This window comes from Zonotrichia albicollis, chromosome 1, assembly GCF_047830755.1.
Source record: "Zonotrichia albicollis isolate bZonAlb1 chromosome 1, bZonAlb1.hap1, whole genome shotgun sequence".
NCBI lineage: Eukaryota > Metazoa > Chordata > Aves > Passeriformes > Passerellidae > Zonotrichia > Zonotrichia albicollis.
In genome coordinates, this window is record NC_133819.1 from 46,236,958 (window position 1) to 46,257,039 (window position 20,082).

Sequence of the window (20,082 nt, forward strand, 5' to 3'; positions counted from 1 at the left end):
CAGCTTGTTATATTTAGGAGAGTAGTCATGAAGGATAAAGTCCTTCCCATTGTGGCAGTGGCCATGCTAAAATGCAAACTGGAGGCAGTGGCAGCTGGCAGGATGGCATGGATGGATGGAGGGGAAGGTGTGTGGTGGCATGGCATTCCCAGCACTCCAAAAAGAGTGGTGCCAGAGGAAGGCCCCCACAGTAGTGGGTGTTTTCCCTCATGTGCACAGACCTCTGCAAGCAGCAAGGTTTGCAAGGAGCCCTTCAGTGCAGGGGGTGGTTTCCTGCACTGCCCCTGCTCCCTTGCTCTGAGGCCTTGTGGCCTTGCCTGCTCTGGGCTGACTTTCTGCTTCATCAAACCTCTGCACTGTGGCTGCCTGGGGAGGTACAGGACATCCTGCCCTGCACTCAGGGAGGAAACCCACTAGAGAGGAATCCCACCTTTTGTAGCCCTAAGTAACCTCCCAGCCCCACAGACCATCAGTTGCTGTGGGGACAAAGGGCACACACTCTGTCGTGCATTCAGAGAGGACACGTGCCCCTCTGCGGGCTTTCTGTCACCTGTGTCACTGCAGGAAGTGTGATGAGGCCATTTTTGTCTGCCAGAAAAATAAATTCTTATTTGGTGTTGTCTTTCTAGTTGCAAAGCACATCTTGAGCAGCCTGTGTGGAAACTCTGGTTTCTAGTTGAAAAGTAAGTAGTGCTTTTAAGGTCAAGTGGAGTTCATCTTGGACATCATCCAGTAAAAACTTGACTTTGAGAAGTCAAGGTTGCCCCTCATTTCAGTCCTAAAATTTCTTCTCTGATGGAACACTGAATATCCTCCACTCCAATAAATAAAATATACAAAATTACCTATTAAGGTAAAACATATTGTCCTCCAGATATTTATAACCACTGTCCTGCTGTTCTCATTTGAGCAAGGATTTCTAATTTTGCTCCTAGCTGGATTTGTGTCCAAATATGCTTTGGTTTTCCCAACACAGAAAATCAAGAGGGTCTAAGAAGCAAGGGGTTAGGTGGGGGGTGATACCCCATATAGTGCCAAATTTCCTTCACCCTCAGCTTCCCAATGCACATATATTTGGAGATAAATGATAGAGCAGTTTGTTGAACAGGGCTGTGCACACACTACAGGGTTCAGTTGGCAGGAAAAAAATGTACTGTCTTATCTGAGCCAGTGGCATGTAATGCAGAAAATTTGGCTTAGAGGTCAAAACAACAGATTTAGAATTATTACTTTGGCATAAATGTCTCGTTTATCTTCTTGTTTGTTACAGGGCAGAGGCACAAACAAGGCAGTCTGTTGCAGAGAGGGAGAGGAAAAAAGCTTCAGGCTCTTTCTGCAGGATTAGTAATAAATGATATTTGCTTTACAGGAGGGCTATGAAAGTAGGTTAAAAAAAAAAAAGGCCTCCAAATGCCTTGAGCTGTTTCCTGCAGTCTCAAGGTGTCTGTTTCCGCCTTGGGGTTTGGGGGTTTTTTTACAGCTTGTTGGACACAAGGTTGCAGCTATCAAATGGTTTGTTACACATTAACCATTTAAATTAACTCACTAATTTATTCCTCCTCAGAGGTATAAAAAAGTATGTGTCTCCAGATGTTGATATTTACAATTTAGGCAGTAAAGAGACCTTACAAATTATATACATTTAGCTAGACTGTATCACTCTAACTTTCTGTGTTAAGTTTTAGTGTTTTCTCTTGGATTCAGCCAGGCTTGTATCCAAATGCCACAGGTTGCCTGGAAAACAGACCTTTTTGCTCTGCTGGAAGTGTAGTTCAGAGAAGAAGAGTCTTGCACTTGAACCACTCGCTCCTCAAGAGGAAATCTGAAAGCTAAAAACGTGCAAGGGAAATGTTGGAGATGGCTGGGAAGGAAATCAGTAAGTGAGGAAGGAAGTCAGAAAGAAAGAACTGATTACAAGGTGATTTGAAGGAGTGTTTGATGTTAAACTACGACATGAGGGCCAAAGTGAGGACCAGATTTTGGCTCCTTACTGCAAAGAGTTGGAAGCCTTGCATAGATTACAGAAAATGGTTGCTTAGATTGCAGGAGAAAAGGTTGGAAGCCTTTGCTAGATTACAGAATTCAGTCTTTGACATGTCAACATCACTTCATTAGTTTATTTTTATTTTCTGTTTTTGCAAGCTCAGATTAATGTTGATATCAGTGCAGGGGTTAGGCTGCTGTTCCAGTGACAGACTTTGAAATCACACAGGCTGGCACCCTCTGGGTATATCTATTTTATATTCAATATTTCACAACATAGTTGTGTTTAGAGGTATCAAAGGTCATTTACTACATTAGGTAACTAAGCTATCAAAGTAGTGTTTTCTGCAAGCATAACCCTCTGCTTGGCCTAGTCTTGCTGCAGTGATTATGAAGCATGGCTACTTAAAGCAATGCAGCTCTTGGTGTCTTTGGGCTAATTATGTGAAGTAAACATGTCCTGTATTGGTATGTAACTCCTAGAAAAAGAAGACCATGGTTTTTATTGGCACAGTTAAATAACTTTACAAGCAGAAAGTCACCTTTTTCTGCCCATGTGACTTCATCCCAGACAGCAGGATAGTGGGCCTTGCCAAGTGGATTTCTCCACGGCCACATTTATGTGTATGCTTGTCTTCAGATGCAGAAACTGCCATCTCTTCTGATGGAGGCAGAACTTAGAGCCTATAATTGGATAAAAACCCACCACACCAATCAACTCGCTTGAGAAATGTGCACATCTTCAGAGTGGAGGAGTGCAAAGCATTGTCAGTAATCCACCCTCAGCATCCCTTCAGTAAGATTATCATGCCAGAGTCTGCATAGTAAACAATATAATTTTTTAGCAAAAATCATGTCAGAAAAGATTCAGGTGTGCTTGGATTTACAGTTTAGGGGACAGGTAATTCATCAGTACATTTTTCTGCTTCAGTCTAAATAGCTGTTATGTTCTTGCTGAATTTTTGTCTTCAGTCTCAGCTCACTGGTGAAAAATCCTATTGTTTGTCACAAGAAGTGCTTGCTATGGATGAGAAAAGCCAGGACAGCTTTTGCAGTAAGGTGACAGTACTTGTTCCTGTCCTGGCCAGATTTCAGGGCAGTAGTGATATGAGGCCTGAGCTGGAGGGGCTTTGGCATGGATCAGGTGTCCTCAGTAGATATCCTTGATGGAAAGGTGCAGATGTTCCCCATCCAAGGGGATGGATGCAGTCAGTGATTTACCAGTGTAATAGCGGTTTCAGTCAATTGCATGTGTTTTAGTGCTGGCTGAAAGTCTGAAATCATTAGGACAATGTGAGGAGGAAAAAAAGTTGAAATCTTTTGTGGAATAAATTGCTAGTCCTTCTAGTCTTTCTATTTTATAATGTCATCTTCAAAGTACTGTTTTCTGTAAAAAACAGGCATAGGATCAATTTGTGCTGTAAAGATTTTAGTGGGTTTCTTACAACATTTTAATGATACTGTGACGAATTTTCTGAGTAGTGTCTCAATAAGTAATGAGGCCCTCTCCATAACCAGAGAAATTTGAAAATTACTTTCTCATGTCATTTCAACATGCAGTTAATTCATCGAGGTCACAGAGATTGCCTCCCCCTCCTTCCTCCTCTGAGGCTCTGTGTTTCGATGAGTCACTGGGTGGCAGGATGGGAGGCCAGCTCTTGACAGCCACCCGGTTTTGGTGCATTTTGGGGAGCTGGGCAGCCATCTCCAGAGTGATGCAGAGTGGCTGAGCGCTCACTGGGATGCAAACCAGTTCCTGAGCAGGGACTGTCTGGATCAAAGGCACTGCTTTGTCCCAGGGTGGCTGTATTTTACCTCTGAATTTTGATACTTCTAGGGGTTTTCCCTAAAATGAGCTCATGATTATCTTCTTGCAGTGGTTTGCCTGATGGCAAAGGAGAGGTGTTGCTCAGTTGTGTGTGGTGCTGTGGTTTTGCAGTGTTTCTGGCTGGGGATCCATTTCCGCCCTCACCTGTGCTTGTGTTGCCATTAGAGGCAGCTGACCTTTCTTACGTGTGCATGCTTTTGGCTTTCAGGCATCAGATCATTTCCTGAGAGTTTTGAGGAATAAAGCAACACTTTTTTTAACAGCAAAAAACTGCCACCAAGTCTTTTGCTTGAGTTTGTTTGGTTTTTTTCCCTACTGCCTCAAATGTATGGTGAGAGCACAGAGCACAGTGTAGTTGAGAGAGACTGAACATCATAAATGGTAATGGAGTTACTGTGTCCCAGCACAGTTTCTCTAGCAGATATCCTATCCTCCTGCCCATGGTTTCAGCAAGATTTTGGTCTGTCCTGGGATATCTGCCACTTGCCTGATTTGAGGATGTACAGCCATTGAAGTGACCCTTTCATGCAGGCTCAGTTCTGGAGCAGATTGGAAATATTCACACTTCTGTGTCAGCCTGAGTGCTGCATCCAGCTTTAACGGTGGCCAAGAGAAATGGGAGAGATGTCAGAAATGAAGCAGAGCTGTCTGATGCCTGACCTTGTCTGCTGCACATGGTGGGACACTGTGCTGCCTGTCAGCAGAGTGTCCATGGAGGGCTCCCAAAACGCACGTGCTGGCTGAATTTAACGTGCCATCAGTAATCACATAGCCAAATTTATTTTACAGCTGTGGCACTTGAAAAAGCACTGGTTTTTGTAATGGCAGAGGCCCAGGGCTGTCAGTGTGGAAGGGACCCAGGAGCAGCTGCCACTCAGCAGTGATTTTTGCCCATCTGCTGTGCAGATACCACAGGGAGTTGCATGGTGCTTAGATAAGTGATAAGTGAAGCCTGCACACTGCCTCTCCAGCAATGCAGCAATCCTGGTTGTGTATCTCCATAGAGCCCTGGGATCCAGACATGGCCCTGTTCCATTGTATGCATTGACAAGATATCTCTTGTCTTTGAACATGGCTTTGTGACCCCATTGTTTTTAATAAATAATGGAAAAGCAACATCAAAAGAGAAAGTTAAGTCCAAATCCCCAGCAAGCAAATGATGGATCTCCCAGGATCCTCCTTGCCGGGGACATTTCAAGTCCCTGGTTAAACTCTCTCTGCGTGGTCTTCAAAAGAAGAGAGCCATCATTTGAGAAAACAGTGGACAAAAGCACTGGCATCCTGAGAGTGCAGCCTGATGGTATGCCTTTTATCAGCTGCTTAGCAAAGTGTGTTTATTTTAGCACAAAGGCACTAGTGACTAAGCTTGAAATATTTTGAAATTGGTGCTGAAATGACCTCGAGGTCATCCTGAAGGTCCCACAGCTAAACAGACTAGACAGACATGTGAGGGATGAGCAGTACATAAAAGCTCAGGGCTCAAACTTCCTGTCAAAAGATGAACAAGATACCTTGTAAAAAAAGTGAAGACAGTAAAGTTGAAATGCCAAAGAATTTTAATTGTCTGAATCTTTTCAGGTGTGAGATTAGCTAAATTCAGAGCGAAGCAAAAGTGAAATACACTCAGAAGCCAGCAGCATAAGACATGTAGTAGAACAATTGATCCTGAAAGCAGTAAACACACCTTAAATATTCCTGGGTTTGTCAGAGGATATTTCATCATGATACATGTTGAAAGTAGGCAGTTACCAATATGTGATTCCTTATATGCCATTTAACTTCTCAGTCCATCCTTTTGGTGAAAGTAAAACAGCATGTCCATGCTCAGATGAAACCTGTGCCAGCGTCTCAGAAGCATTGCTTTTGAGAGGGCCTGGTTTAGTTCAAGGCACTGTCCCATGGCGGGGAGCTCAGTGCAGGGACAGAAGTCACTGCCACCCTGCTCTGCGCTGTGGGGCAGTCCCAGTGCTGTTCCCTGTACTGCTGAGGCTGCAGCAAGGACATGCATTTCCCAGCTCCACCGGGACAGCCTCCAGCACAGCCTCGAAAGTCAGCTCTTCCTGCATCTTGCCTTCCCAATTGTATGATGAGAAAGTGCTTCCTCATCTCAAAGAGACACTGGAGAAGTTGAGAGCAGCAGGGAAGAAATGGGCTGTGGTTGCATGAACCACTCCCACAGTGGCTGCAGTAGCGCCTGGTTACTCATGGGTTTTGCTGATTTCCTTTTACATTTATACCAGAAGCCTAAAGTAAGTCGTGGAGAACTAAAAATAGTTTAAATGCTTACCTCTTTTCTGACAAAAGTAATTAAATCATCCCTGTCCTGCCTCAAAGTGCTCTTGGTGTCAGGAGCTCTTCAGGGACTCACATGATGCCAATGGCCAAATTATAAATCCTTTACAAAGGCTTTATCCCTCTGCCGAATGAGCTTACAGCAGAAGCCCAGACATAGCATGCTGGCTGTGGCACCTTCACTGAAAGTCTGTTGCCATCAATCTTAACCTGCTAATGTCACCGTGTTAAAAATACACTGGGTGCAGAATGGCTGGTAAATGCTTTTTTTGTCACCATGGAAGAATGGCGTTGTGGCAGTGATCCAAACCTCATCCCTTCTGTTGGAATGTCTGCTGCTCATGCACCAGGCCTTCATCCAAAGAAGTGTTTCTCTTTGCATGGCCCCATGTGTATGTTTTTCCTCACCACTGTCAGCTTGTCTTTAAGGAGACACATTGCATGCAGGTGGAAAGTCACTTGGGCACCTGCCCATTGTGCTGAACTGGAGTCCTTGCTACCATGTAATTTAAAACCAAAGTTAAATGGTTTTGTTTGTTTTTCATTTTTGGGAGTGCCAAATCCCAGTGCTGCATTTCAATTAGTGGAAGATTTTCAGGAGTACTTCTTGCTGCATTAGCAGCATAAGTTGTTAACTTGCTTAGGACCACCCTCGACAAAGGTGATGCAAATCTCAGGTATTCCCATGCCTCTCCTGTCCCTCCTCAGAAACCGTGACTCTGGAGCTGCTGGTGAGCATGCCAGGCTTACCTGTGGACAGGCAGACACACAGGTGGAGTTATCATGCAAATACACACCCTGGGTTATAAGTCACAAAGATTACGTGTCCCAGATTAGATACTTTCTATTTTGAACTCTGGGTCCTGTTTCAGTTTCAGCAACCTTGGCCAACAGAGGGTAGATGAGAAAAATCAAAGTGGGACACTTTCAGGATTGTCAGGTTTTCTTCCATGTCCCATCCAATGCCTGCATTGATGCAAGGATGGGCTGGTGCCCTGGGTCATCTCTGACCTTCAGGTTACATAGTTGTCCCTAGGAGGGATTTGAAGAGAATGGGGGACAGTGACTGTGATGGGACCTTGTGCTTTTGGCTCCTACACTGCTCCAGTAAATACAGAGCTGAGCAATGCCCACAGTTTAACCCCAAAGTTCCTGCACATGCAAACAGGGGCTTGTTCCTTGAGAAAACACTGCCCTGTCCTCCACCTGCCCTGCTGCCTGGGACTTGGACTGGGCACTAAGGGCTACTGATGAAATGCTGGTCTGGCTCAATTCACTGGTAAAAACTTTGGAGTTTCTCTGGAGCATCTCCATTTTGGTAGGTGCTCCACAGGGACAGTTCCCAGTGCAGCTTGGGGAAGTGAGCTTTTCCTGCATCTTGCCTTCCCAATTGTATGATGAGAAGGTGCTTCCTTACCTCGAAGAGACACTGGGAGCAGTCCATCCCAAAAGTGGGCAGGGAGAAGCTGAGAGCAGCAGAGGAAGAAATTGGCAGCAGGAGTTGTTTCCCAGCCTGAGGGTGCCCTCTGGCGTATGCAGAAAACTATAACATTTGTTTCTTGAAAACCCACTTGTTTCTTGGGTTTACTTGGCTTCCTCCTTTCCCTAAAGCCTTGCAGCCAGCGTGGTTCTTCACTGAAGGCTGCCAGGTGGGTGCACACCATAAGGTGACCCCCAGTCCAGTCCTGTGTGATGTTCACATCTATGCACTCAGCAGCTGACAGTCACTTTTAAAATTATACTGGCCACATTCAGCATGGCAAGCAGGAGGCTTCTGGGCCCCAGTGTCTCAGACCCAATTTCCTTCCAGCAGTGCTTGATATTTGTCCACAACCAGCCTGCAGCCGGTCCTGCTCCAGCTGTGCCCAGGCAGTGCTGCTCCCCTGCCCTGGGCTGTGTCTCCTGGCACATGCTTGGGGCTCCAGTGCAGAACCATTCCAGTGCCAGGCTTGCATTTCAAACCCTGGGCTCAGTAGGGAAACCAGGCTGCTAAGAGGTAGGAGCAGCTTTTTATAAACAAACAAAACCTAGCCCTTTTTTTTGGGGGGAAGTTTAGGAGTGGTGGCAGTGTGAGCGAACATTGCCATGATCACATGGAACTGAAAACAGACGGTGAATGGGAGGCATAAACATGAAAGCTGAAGTAAATACAAATCCTCTCCATATGTAGAGTCCTTTCTTGGAAAAACTTTGTCATCTTGTCTTGATTATGACATTTGGATTTTTTTTAATAGTTTCAAAGCTTTTTGTTGGCAGCTGCAGTAACAAATGTGCTGGTAGGTAGCAGAGAAACTTGTTGAGTGCTTTGGTGTTGGAGTCTGCTGGGGCAGAGTGAGTGCTCAGGTATTGCAGTGCCTTGTCTGGCAGCTCCTGCTCATAGCAAAACAGTAGGGTCATGACATTTTAGGGAATTAAGTGTGGGTCACTCTCTGTATGCCCTTTCTTCTTTCCTTCTTGCTCCTTTCCTTGGGCGTTCTCCAGCATGAGTCAGTGCATCCTCCCTCGCTCTTCCCAGAGTTACAACACATGGTAATCTGCCAGGAGATGGTCCAGGCAGAAGAAGCTCCTGCTTCTTACCCAAAGGTGGGACTTCTGTCCAGATCCACCAACTGGCATTCATCAGCAACCACCAGTGGAAGAGAGTTTGGCATGCTGGAGTCTGGGAAGACAGATGCTGGGGTAGGATGCTCTTTTCCAGCTGTGTGACATCTGTCCTTGGATGTCTTCATTGTTGTTTGCTTCTCAGTAGCCAGGTTTTGATCACATTTTCTCCTTGCTCTTTGCTGATCTTTTTCTTATCTCTGTGGTTTTTTCCTTAGGTCGAAAGCTGAGAGGAAAAGCCTTTTATTTTGTCAATGGAAAGGTGTACTGTGAAGAAGATTTCCTGGTAAGCACTCAGTTGACTCTTGTGATGAGACCTAATGGATATCTTAATGGATATCTTTCTGTTACCCTCAATGGATTTTGTGTAAGTGTACCTAAGCATGAAGCAACACCCCAGAGCTTTTTTTTTATCTGCACCTCCCTTCTTGGCTGGTGCAGATAAAAATCCATACACCCTTCTACCCCTGAGTCATGGTAGATGAAGCCTTCCTTGAGACTTGAAAAAGTTGCATTTGCTTACTTATTGGTGAATCCTAGTGATTTCTGTCAGAGAGAGGTAAGGTCATCTTTGTTCTCCTCAGTATATTCTACATAGGGTGAAAATAAAAGAATTAAATTCACCTAAAATATTTCATTTTCCAGGTGTGCATTTCCTTCATTCAGACAGATGATGTGCTGTGTCCAAGATGCATGCACATGACAGACAGTCCCTTATTAATAGATCTCAGGAAAAACAGCAAAAAAGTTGCAGTGGGCCAGACTTGATTGCTATCCTACCAGGGAGCCGGAACAATACCACTGACCATAGAGAATCTTCAACAGAATTATAACCATGTAACCAAAGAAAAATTTGGCTTTTCAGGCCTATATATACAGATACTATAACATAAGTATGGGATAAACACAAGCAGGTTCTTGTCTTGTAGATTCATGTGGTCAAATAAGCATGTAAATAAGTCTTATTAGTAACTGCCTCATTTGCATGTGCATTTATGGTATTTATTTTTATACTTTAAATTAAAGTTAAATTTTGAACTTGGAAGTTATAGGAACTTGTACTCTTTCTGAGCCTAGGCTCTCAGAGACACATCTATTCTTTTATGTAATGAAAAAAGTTTGGAAAATTTAGTTTTTCTGTCTAAGGAGAACAGAAAAAGGACCAATAACAACTATGCAACTAGCACTCCACAGTACACTGTTGCTTATGCTTGAGTGGCCTTGTGAAATTTTAAGTGAATTCTTTTCTGTCCTTGCAGTATTCTGGTTTCCAGCAGTCGGCTGACAGATGTTTCATTTGTGGTCATTTGATAATGGACATGGTAAGTGATAATTGCTTCAGGAGAAAAAACTCCCACAGCTTTTTACAAGAATGCATCAAAAGAAAAATATATTCATATCCAGTGCTGTCTGTTATCATCTGGTAGTTTGCCTAGTGTAAGACTGGTATCAGAAGGAAAATCCACTGAGCCTTTTGTTGATTTTTTCAAGGAAGTGAATCTGGCACCCTAGTGTACATCATGCAGAGACACTGCTCTGCCTGTTTTCAGTGGGTGTTGAAAAGCAGAGCCTCCAGGTCTTTTATCCTTTTTTTGGACTTCTCTGGACAGTGTATTTGTAATCCTGTTGATGCTTCCTGCTCAGCAGTGTTGTGGCTCTGCAGTGCTCCCTTGCTGTGAGGCATCAGAGCAGCTCTCTCAGCCTCTCTGTCCTGCAGTCAAGCTGTGGCTTCCCATGTGTATTCTGCATTAAGTCACTTTCTCGTTGTTTTTTGTGGGTACTGATACTCTGGGGAGCAGGTGTGACCCAGGGTGTGTGATCCAGACCTCAGTTTAGATCTGTGAAGCAGGATTAGCCTGCAGCAGGTACCATCTATTCCAGATGTGCATGGGATGGGGAACATTCAGGGGGTCAGCATTCAGTTATAGGAAGTTCAGAGGGAGACTGGTATAGCTGGTGGTGTAAGATTACAGCTGAGGCAAAGAAATTAGGAATTTCTGGTTCACAGCATGCTTCCCAACATTTTCTAATGCTTATCATTAATTATCTTTGTTTGCCTGCTTACACTGGAAAGCATTACAATTGGAAGCTGTTTCCTACTCAGAAGTCTGATCCTTCTACTGACGGACCATGGTATTCCAGGTAGTGAATTGCAGCTGTTGAGTTCAACAGTTTCCATAGTCTGTGCTAATTAGAAAGCCAGGCAAGCAAGTACAAAGCCCTTCAGTATGTAAGGAATTATGAAAACCTAGCAATAATACCAGTTTCAGCTTCTCATGGAGAATATAAAAGTGTATTTCCTTTGTTCAGCTGGTATATTTTGCCTTGTGATCTTGCTAAGTATTCTCTACTTGTTGACTTCAGAAATTATTTTCTTTCCTTTAAATTCTGTCATTTCTATCCTTTGTCATGCTAAACACCTTGACTGAGTCTCTAAATTGTTTTCATACCCATAATTAATATCCGTAGAGCCAGGTCCTATATATTGATTCCAGCTGCCCTTTCCATCCTTGTTAACTGATTTTTCAGATGAAACAGGGGAAAAAAGACACAGCCCTACTGATGAGTATGCAGCATTATCTGGTGTAAAGCTGTGTGTTTACTATTTTCACCTTAATTGGCTCTTCATGTGCATTTTTCCTTTCTCTTGCTCTGTTGCAGATCCTGCAGGCTCTAGGGAAATCATATCATCCGGGCTGCTTCCGATGCGTCATCTGCAACGAGTGTCTGGACGGTGTACCGTTCACTGTAGACTCTGAAAACAAAATCTACTGTGTCAGGGATTACCACAAGTAAGGGCAAAATAAACAGCAGTGATGTTCCAAGCAGCAAGCCTCTAATGTAGCTTTTCAGCTAGTTAGGAGAAAATAGAGACAGGGTTAGAAGTTTTGAGGATGGGGCTAGATCCTAGAAACTCCTCCTCTCTCCTCTTATCCAGCTGTTGATTCTTGTGTAACTCTGATGAAGCCAAATAACCTCTGGGCTTCAGAGGTTCTCTGCCCCTTCTGCAAAGCAGAGAGAGTGAGAAATAGTGCTCCTGAGGTGTTCAGTGATGTACAAAATTAGTCTGCTTTAAGTTAAGCCTGTGAATGCCTGTGGAAATCAATGTGATTTACTTTTTGAGTTGTTGAAGGGCTGAATTTGACTTTTAAAGAACTACCACTGAATCTGCAAAGCAAAACTTTTTGCCAGTTCTAAATTGAACAACTGATAAATCCACTTTAAAAATCACTTCTTATTTAGACAGTAAAATAAAATAGCTGTGCTCTTAGCTGGTAGTTATGGTATTAGAGCTGCACACATTTTGTGTGTCCTTCTGGCTTGCTTTGGTCCTTTCTCCATTTTCTGAGCAGGGAGAGTATGAAGTGTTGCTCAGGCAGCCCTTGGAACTCTTCTGTGTTGTGCCAAGCCTAGAGTTCTTACAATCCTGTTGCCAAGATTAGTGCCATTGCATGGCATCGTTATTCGGAAATAATTAATATTTCCTTGCAATTTAATTTAATTAATTATTGTGTTATAAGGCCTTAAGAAGCTGTGCAGTCATGTGGCATTTTCTCAGAATTTTTCTGCCCAGAGACTGCCACTTCTTTTAATGTACTTTTCTGGGGACAGTCCTGCTCAGTTCCTCCTCATTTTCTCTTCCAAATCTCTCAGTAGCAGCCAAGAATTTTATAGGGAAATTTTTGTATTTTTTCTGGCACTAAGTGTAAGATATAAGGTCTCTTTTTGCCTGATTGAGCAACGTGTGCCAAGCATTCCTTAAAATAAATGCTAAAATGAATTGGTGATCTGAGGATGCAAAGCTTTCCTGTGGATAAGTAATTTACAGCTGCAACTTTTCATGTTATCACTGAGAACATACAGACCTCTCTTTTTATGTTGATCCATAACTTGCCTTCAATTTTTCATTGCTCTTCCAGAGTTTTAGCTCCAAAGTGTGCAGCATGTGGACTTCCCATTCTGCCCTCCGAGGTGAGAGCCTTTAATTCCATATCCCTTTGGGGGAGGAGTGTCAGGCCTTGCTCTCTTTCACACTTGACCATGTGTCAAAACAAATGTGCTTGTGGATGGGGAGAGATGGTTGCTTCCTCTGGAGTGCAACCCTTTGGTCTAAGCTCATGCACTGTTCTTGAGGTGTGACCCTTCTTTTGTTCACTGGTGAAGCTTATTGCTCCTCTGCCAGGCTGCTGTTTTCATCTCCTGCAGGACCATGCTGCTGCTAGTTTTGTGTTCAGGGGAATTTTCCTTTATGTCAGTAGATGCTGGTGGTACTCATGAATGTCTTCTGTGTGACCACTCTGGGACTAACACATTTTAATAGTTGGAGATGAATCTTAGGCAAAACTAATTTACAATGCTGAAAAATGTGATCTATTGAAATTACCAAGTGATTCATTTGTGATTTCTGATAGCTGTTACTGTTAAACAGAGAACATTTTTACACTTCTGGTATCACATTTTAGAGGATATCTGCAGTCAGTCTGTGATGAAACTTTACTGTAAAAATAACGGCAAGTGGCAGGATTTATTTGTGGTCTCCAACCAGCTGCCCAAATGCATTTCCTCAACATTCATTTTGTTGCAGCAAGCAATCTACAGAGTGCATGTGTCTGATCCTGCTGTAATCCTTTGTCATTTCTGCTTTGCTCCAATGCTCACAGGGGTCTGATGAGACCATTCGGGTTGTGTCCATGGACAAGGATTACCATGTGGAATGTTATCACTGCGAGGTAGGTCAGCAGCTTTCTCAGGGGCTGGGCACTTAATAGTCATAACTGCTGTTGTTTTTAAGATGGAAATAAATCTCCTGCCTTACAGCAGCTGAGCAATTCAAACCTTCAGTGTGAGACCCTTTCTGTCAGTGACTGAGAAGTTTCCAGATTAAGGACAAAAGTTTTTGCAGCAATGGGTTTCAGTTCTAATTTCGTTTGCCATCCATAAAGTTACAGGCAACCAGTTAATTACTGCTTTTCAAACTTGGCAGTTTATTTGTTAATGCAGGAAACATGGTGACTTAGTAAGGTCTATTGCTGCCTTCCAGAAGCCTCCAGCTCCAGATCACATCAGTGTATCTGATTTCCAAGTCAGATTGTTGAAAAATGCTAAGGTGGTGACTGATCCTGCGGGGTGTAAATTACCTTCACTCTCATGGGAAATGAATGTGTCTTTGAGGCTGGAGAAAGGATGTGGCTGCACAAGAAAAAATTCCAGGAGATGCCAGCTCTTAAAAACCATTTAGTCTGTGCAGGGCTTCTCAGAAAGCTGCCTTACTTCTGCATTGAGAATTAAAATATATAGTTTTTTTTTTTTTTTCTCACTGTGCTTATAATGCAGTGAAAAGAAGCCCTGGCTCCTCAATCTGATTTCACATCAGTACAACTGTAATGTAAAGAGGTGAATCTTACCTGACAGTGTAAGGAGACACAAGCATATTTCAAATACAGAGGGTTGCACTTTACCAGAAGATAAAGCTTATTCAGTAAAATTGCTTTGAACAAATTTGTACAAGGCTGCCCATCAAAATGCCTGCATCAGATGCTTTTCTTCTTGTGGTACACGCTGGACCTATTGGGAAGGAGCTGTTGGCTGGGTGTTGTCTGTCCTTGTCACAAATGACTCTCCTAGAAGCCAGACCCCAGCTGACACTGGGGATGAGCACAAGCTCTAATAATTTGCACGGCCTCTCTTTGCAGGACTGTGGGATGGAGCTGAACGACGAAGACGGGCATCGCTGCTACCCACTGGATGAACATTTGCTTTGTCACTCCTGTCACCTGAAGCACATAGAGAATGGCACAACCCCAGCAGCTGCCTACCAGCACCACTACTAGTCACTGTGGCCAGCTTTGGGAAGCTGGGACAGAAGAGTTGTTACATGATCCCCCTCTCCCCACCTTCAGCTGATTTCCTGTGCATGTTTCTTGCCAGTCAGCAATGTTCCTGTCAAAGGATATGAGAGATTTTTGCTGGATTCACCAAGTTTGTACGCTTGTGGGTTTCAGCTGCATCAAACCATGTCTACTTGACCGAGAATGTGGCATGTTACCTAAACTGATCAGTTTACTTTTACATGTCTTTTTCTGCTGCCTGGAGATTCCTCTGGGCTCGTTTTGGAAGATTCTTCTGTGAAAGCACAATTTGCTCTCGTGCCTATGAACTCGCATCGTGCCATGCACAATTAAAAAGCCAGAGGCTGGCTTGCCTGCCTGCCTGCTGGGAGCATCCCATCAGTCTACTGTTTCCTGAAAGCACATTTCACCAGGTTCTCTGAACCTATTAGTACCAGCTTTTTAGAGACTCTCCGTTTTTATTCATTCTTTAGGAAAACAAAGGAGTCTATGCAAAATGGCACCCTCAGACCTTTCAGTTAATTCCCTGAACTCCAGTATCAAGTCTGGCTGTAAGAGTACCAACTCTCCAAGCACCAACCAGGCAATGCTGTCTGGCAACTGGAGGCCAACATCCCATTTCAAACAGAACAAAAAACTGGAACAAGTTAGGCTAAGCTACTGCAGTGACTTGGGGCCCAGGCTTGTGTGTCAGCATGACACACAGGGGCCAGTCTGCTGTGTCAGTCTGAATAGTGGATCATATTTGGAAAGGAAAGGTCGGGATGCTGAAAGTGTGGACATGGGGGAAATCCACCCTCATTCTTGCTTGCAGAGCTCTCTTTGGAAAAAAGCTCTCCATACACAGACAGTTGCCTGGGTTTTCCAGTTTTCCAGTTTGTCCTCACAGCTCAGCCCTCAGCCTGGCTATTTCTTTTCATGGTGTTTACCCAGCACAAAGCCGTTTCATAGTGGTGCTTATTCAGAGCTTGGGAAGTGAACCTGGGATTGTTATGAAGGCTTTGTCACACAGGGATTTAGAGCCCAGCTCCACAACCTGAACTCAGATGAGTATGTTGGCATAAACAGATTTGCTCCTATGAATAATAACAGCTTATCTGAGCAAGGGGTTAGAGAGTTTGGCCCTTACTTTCCCTTCTGCTGAGAAAGCAGGAAGGCAAATTGTTTCTTTTCTTGACCCTCCCACTCCCCCGCTCCCTGCTTTATAGTCAAAGCAATCTGTTCCCCTGATGTGTTACATTTCTGATAGGTGTGCCTGCAGTGCATGTTCTGTCCCTACCAAAGCTGTGCAGCCCCTCATGTACTGGTACTTTTGTTTAACAAAAAGTTCTTAATTTAAAGCCTCAGATGCAGTTGGGGATCTTAACTACTCTTTCTTTGTGTGGAAAATTAGTTAAATTCTCATGTATCTAGGCTGAAGGTGTAAATTTGGTTCTGACTGGCAAAGGATGGGATGACATTCTTGAAGATCAGTGTGGAAATGACAATAAATTAGCTGAGCCGTGGCAGTGGGACTCCCAAAATATTCCCATGCTGAAAACCCATACAGTTCAACCAAACCTCTTTTCCAATAGCAAGGATGTAGCTTGAACTTCACTTGATGTAGTCAGACAGCAACGTGTGCCCATCTGGAGCAGCACAGGTGTCAGGTAGCAGCAAGTTGTCTGTCTCTGCCTGTAAATCATCTCCCCGTGGCTGAAATGTGAAACTGCCCCAGCCTCGGGAGCTTGGTGGGCCTGGCCTGGAGTTTCATGGTGCCAGCTGACCATCCAGCTGCAAGTGCCTCTGCCTGTTTCCACTGCCCTTCAGGATGGGGCTGGCAGGATGGGGCTGGAGGCTGGTCCTGCTTGGAGCCATCCAGAGCTTTGGTGCAGCTTGGGACATGAATCCCTTCAGTGAGTGACTGAAAGCTCAAGGGAGGGCTCTTTAGCACTGTGAAATATATCTTCTCAGAGTTTTATCTATGATTTTAGAGGAGGTGAAATTGACCCCAAATATGTGAGCCCTCCTAGAGCCTTAAATTTAGCCTCCAGATGCTGGTTAGGAAAGGGATGGGAGCTGTAAGCAGTGCTGCTTCCAAGCAGAATGGATTGAGGGCAACAACAGCCAGGCAGATCCCATAGCGCTCTCACCCCAATGCATCCCATCAGCTTGTGTCCTGCAGCACAGCTAGGCTGGAGCAGGGAGGGGGTGTTCCAGGTGTGACTGTGATCTCAGGACTGTCTGAAGGGACTGAGGTGGAAAATAACACCAGCTCACAATCCCTAGTAAATAATTCAAATAGTCCTGGGCAGGTGGTTCTGTGCCCTGGGCTGCTTTTGGCAGTGAAGGCAACGAGATACCAAAGTGTTTCTTTGAAGGGAGCTGGAAATACCAGCCTTGGTCACCTCTTGCCTCTGAAAGACCAGCTGCTATATGGTTCATGCTTTTGCTACCTCTCGAGTTTTTGGATCAAGCCCTTGTGCACATTGTTTGGCCTTCATTTTGTAAAGATCTGAAAACACTATCGGGACTGGTATTTTGTTTTTAAACTGCAGTTTAAACTTCTGTCTCAGCCTTGCAGCCTTCCCCAAAACCTCAACATAAGCAGGAGAGAAGGGAATGAGGAGAAAGATAATTTTCCTTCATGGAAAGCCTCAAGGGCAGCAGTTTGTGCAAGATGTCTTGCAGGAGCTCTCTTTGCATCACCAGAGTTTGGCCTCTGCTCCCACACAGTGTCTTCTTACTCCTGTCAGCCATCCTGTATCCCTCAGCACTGGGGAAATGAAGGCTGCCCTACTTCCAGTTTTAAGGTCCCCTATAAATTATTAAATGCTAACACTCTCCTTTCCTGTATTTACAAAGAGCTGGAAGTGACAGCGTGAAGCTCTTGAATAAAGGAGCCTGTGAGCTTGTGGTTTTGAGGCTAAAGCATCTGCTGCACTGCCCTGCACCCCTGTGTGTGCCAACTTGCACTGCTTCTGTCTCTGGGAGTTTGAATTCCTTTAAGCTCAGTATTATTTCTCCCAGGCTGTGAGTGTCTGAGTCCCTGTTGGTTTTCCCCAGCTCTGCAGCTGCCTGGCAGTGGGTCTGGCACAGGGGGAGGCAGGGGCATCCTGCCCAGAGGGGAACCTTCTCCTCCTCCCCACCCTTCACCAGGCATCTGTAGAGCTTCAGCCCTCCCTGCCTGCCTTCAGACAGCTCCCCCAAAGGGAGAAATAGCTCTGGAACTGGAGGTGTGACACCTTGTGTCCTCTTCACAAGAATTTCAAAAAACATATTAAATTCTGCCTATGTCCTGGCTGGTACACGTTGGGGTTTGCTGTTCACATGAATCTTGTTGTCTTTTAATTTATTAACAAGCTATGAAAACATGCTATGAAATATTAGTCTTGGTTCCTCCCCCAGCAAGTTCTTCTGACTGGCTTTAAAGTAAGGGACCCTTGGAAGTCCCATTGTGCTGTTAATGAGTAACTCTCATGCAAATAGTTATTCAAGTGAATTCCCTGAAGCCTGCTTTCAGGAATCAGAGCTTAAAAGATTTTTTCATTCAGATCATGTTCATTCATGGTGTTAAATTTCTATTGCTTAAAACACAGAAACTAATTTAAATAGGGATTTTTGCATAAGAGCTGGGGGAAAGCCCCAGCTACAGAAGCAGCAGACATTTTTGTGTACTTTAAAGTGTAAGAAGCGCCTGTGATCAAAGCATTTTGGGAAGCTGCCCTGATGTTAAAACACAGGGAACAGCAGTTTCTAACACTCTGGTAAAGAGCATTTGAAAAGATCTGTGGCTCTTCAGTTTCTGAATTTCATTTGGGGGCTTTTAAAACATTTTCCCAGTCTTTCAAGATTTAAATGCTCCTTTTTTTTTTTTTTTTTTTTTTTTAGATCTTTTTACTATGAAGTGAATAGCTGCTTAGTCTGTAAATGATGATGGAGTTTCATCAGCAATCAGGTGTGATGTAGCAGCCTTGAAAGGGGGAAACTGGGTTTCCAAGAGCTGCCATGGGTCTGGCTGGCCATTCCAAAGAAAGGATTATCTTTAAAAAAAAAATACCATGTGGGCCTTGACCACTTGCTATGTTCTCACTTTTGGGGTGCTGTGTGCGGCTGTGTCCATGCACATGATGTGTGGCAGGTGCTGCCCATGGCACACCTGCCTTTCACACCACTGTGCCCATGCCAAGTGCTTGTAAGTGCCTTTTGAGCAACTATCTGTGCATGAATGCAATGCCACGTTGACCCAGCCTCATCACTGGGCAATACCCCTGGAGTCAGTACCTGCAGGCAGGGAAGGGCCATGACCAGATACATTTCCCTTTCTCCCATCCTGTGAGTGCCACTGGGAGAAGCTGGGAAGGGCTTTGCATCTCATTGTGGCACAGCATTTGTTCATTATTCTTTTCCATTTCTGAGTCCTGCTGCTCGCTGGCTGCAGTGGCTCTGGCTGTCCTCACTGAAGCTGACTGGGCAGACATCTTCCTGCCACGAGCCCAGACAGAGCTTGGAACTGCTCTCCCACCCTTTTCCTAAGAGAAGCAAAGCTTTCCTGAGCAATAAAAATCCTTACCCTGATTTCTTCCAGGGCAGCCAGATGTTGGTGTGGCAATGCATCTGCAGCCCACTCAGACACGATGGGAGATGGGAAGAACCTGTCCCCACATGCAAATCCATGGCAGAGTCCTGTGGAGGCAGGAATGCCCTGTGGCCCTGGTGGAGGGATGACAGGGCTGCAGTGGGCAGCCCAGCCCTCCTCCCCACGCAGCAGGTCTGCGGAGCAGGGCCAGGCAGGGACCCAGGCACACCCCCAGGCTCTGCCTTTCTGCATCCAGAAAGCAAATCCAGAGCCTGCCTAACGATACTGAATGGTACTAGTTATTTTATGTTTCCTTCAAAGCTCAGCTCCAGGAGAGAATATTTTAGGATTTGTGCTGGTGTAACTAACCTTAGCCTCCTGTGAACACAGCCCTCTTTTCCTCTGTGCTGTTAAGTATTTATAAAGAATGGAGACTGGTAGCCACTGGCCTGTTGTGATTTCAGTGATTAAAGACAGTATCTTAAGCAACACTCAGAGTCAAGTCTTTCCTAAACTTAAAATGGCTGTCATTGCCCAGAGTCCATGGTGGGGGGAGTTATGCTGTGAAATGATGGTTTCCCAACCTCTTCCTTGTGCCTGTCCCCCCACCTCAGTGGGGTTCACTGGAAATTTCCAGTCCTTTGCAGGCAGCTGGTATTTGCTGTAGCTCCATTGGAGGCTGTCCTGCTCTGGTATCCTTCTGGGGAGGCCCAGGTCCGAGGCTGAGGGTGTGGGGAGGGATTTGCTGCACATGGGAGCAGGCTCTGACCCCAGCATGGGAGTCTCCTTTGCAGCATTGGTGGGGGTGGGTTCCTTGGGGGTTTTGGGTGCTGTTCCCATGGTGCCCCTGCTATCAGCTACCAGATGCCTTAGACCCGAAGAGTGGATGTTGGCCAAGCAGCACACAGCAGCTTGGAGGTGTCAGCTAAATGAAACAAATACATAGGAATAGGCTAATTATAGTTCCCCAT

The 20,082-nt window shown here is 44.8% G+C and overlaps 1 protein-coding gene across 2 annotated transcripts in view; it reads left to right on the forward strand.

Moving 5' to 3' along the window:
- The window catches only part of LIMD1 (LIM domain containing 1), a 32,494-nt gene extending 12,892 nt beyond the window's left edge, over window positions 1-19,602 (forward strand). Inside the window, exons 3-8 of one of the 2 annotated variants that reach the window (XM_005485848.4) lie at window positions 8,923-8,990; window positions 9,964-10,026; window positions 11,366-11,496; window positions 12,625-12,676; window positions 13,366-13,434; window positions 14,398-19,602. In XM_005485848.4, the coding sequence (XP_005485905.3) occupies window positions 8,923-8,990; window positions 9,964-10,026; window positions 11,366-11,496; window positions 12,625-12,676; window positions 13,366-13,434; window positions 14,398-14,535 (521 nt within the window). In that variant the 3' untranslated portion in view covers window positions 14,536-19,602. Of the gene's footprint in view, window positions 1-8,922; window positions 8,991-9,963; window positions 10,027-10,778; window positions 10,847-11,365; window positions 11,497-12,624; window positions 12,677-13,365; window positions 13,435-14,397 lie in introns of those variants that run through there. The other variant, XR_012580172.1, reaches the window with a different exon arrangement.
- The last annotated feature ends 480 nt before the right edge of the window (window positions 19,603-20,082 follow it).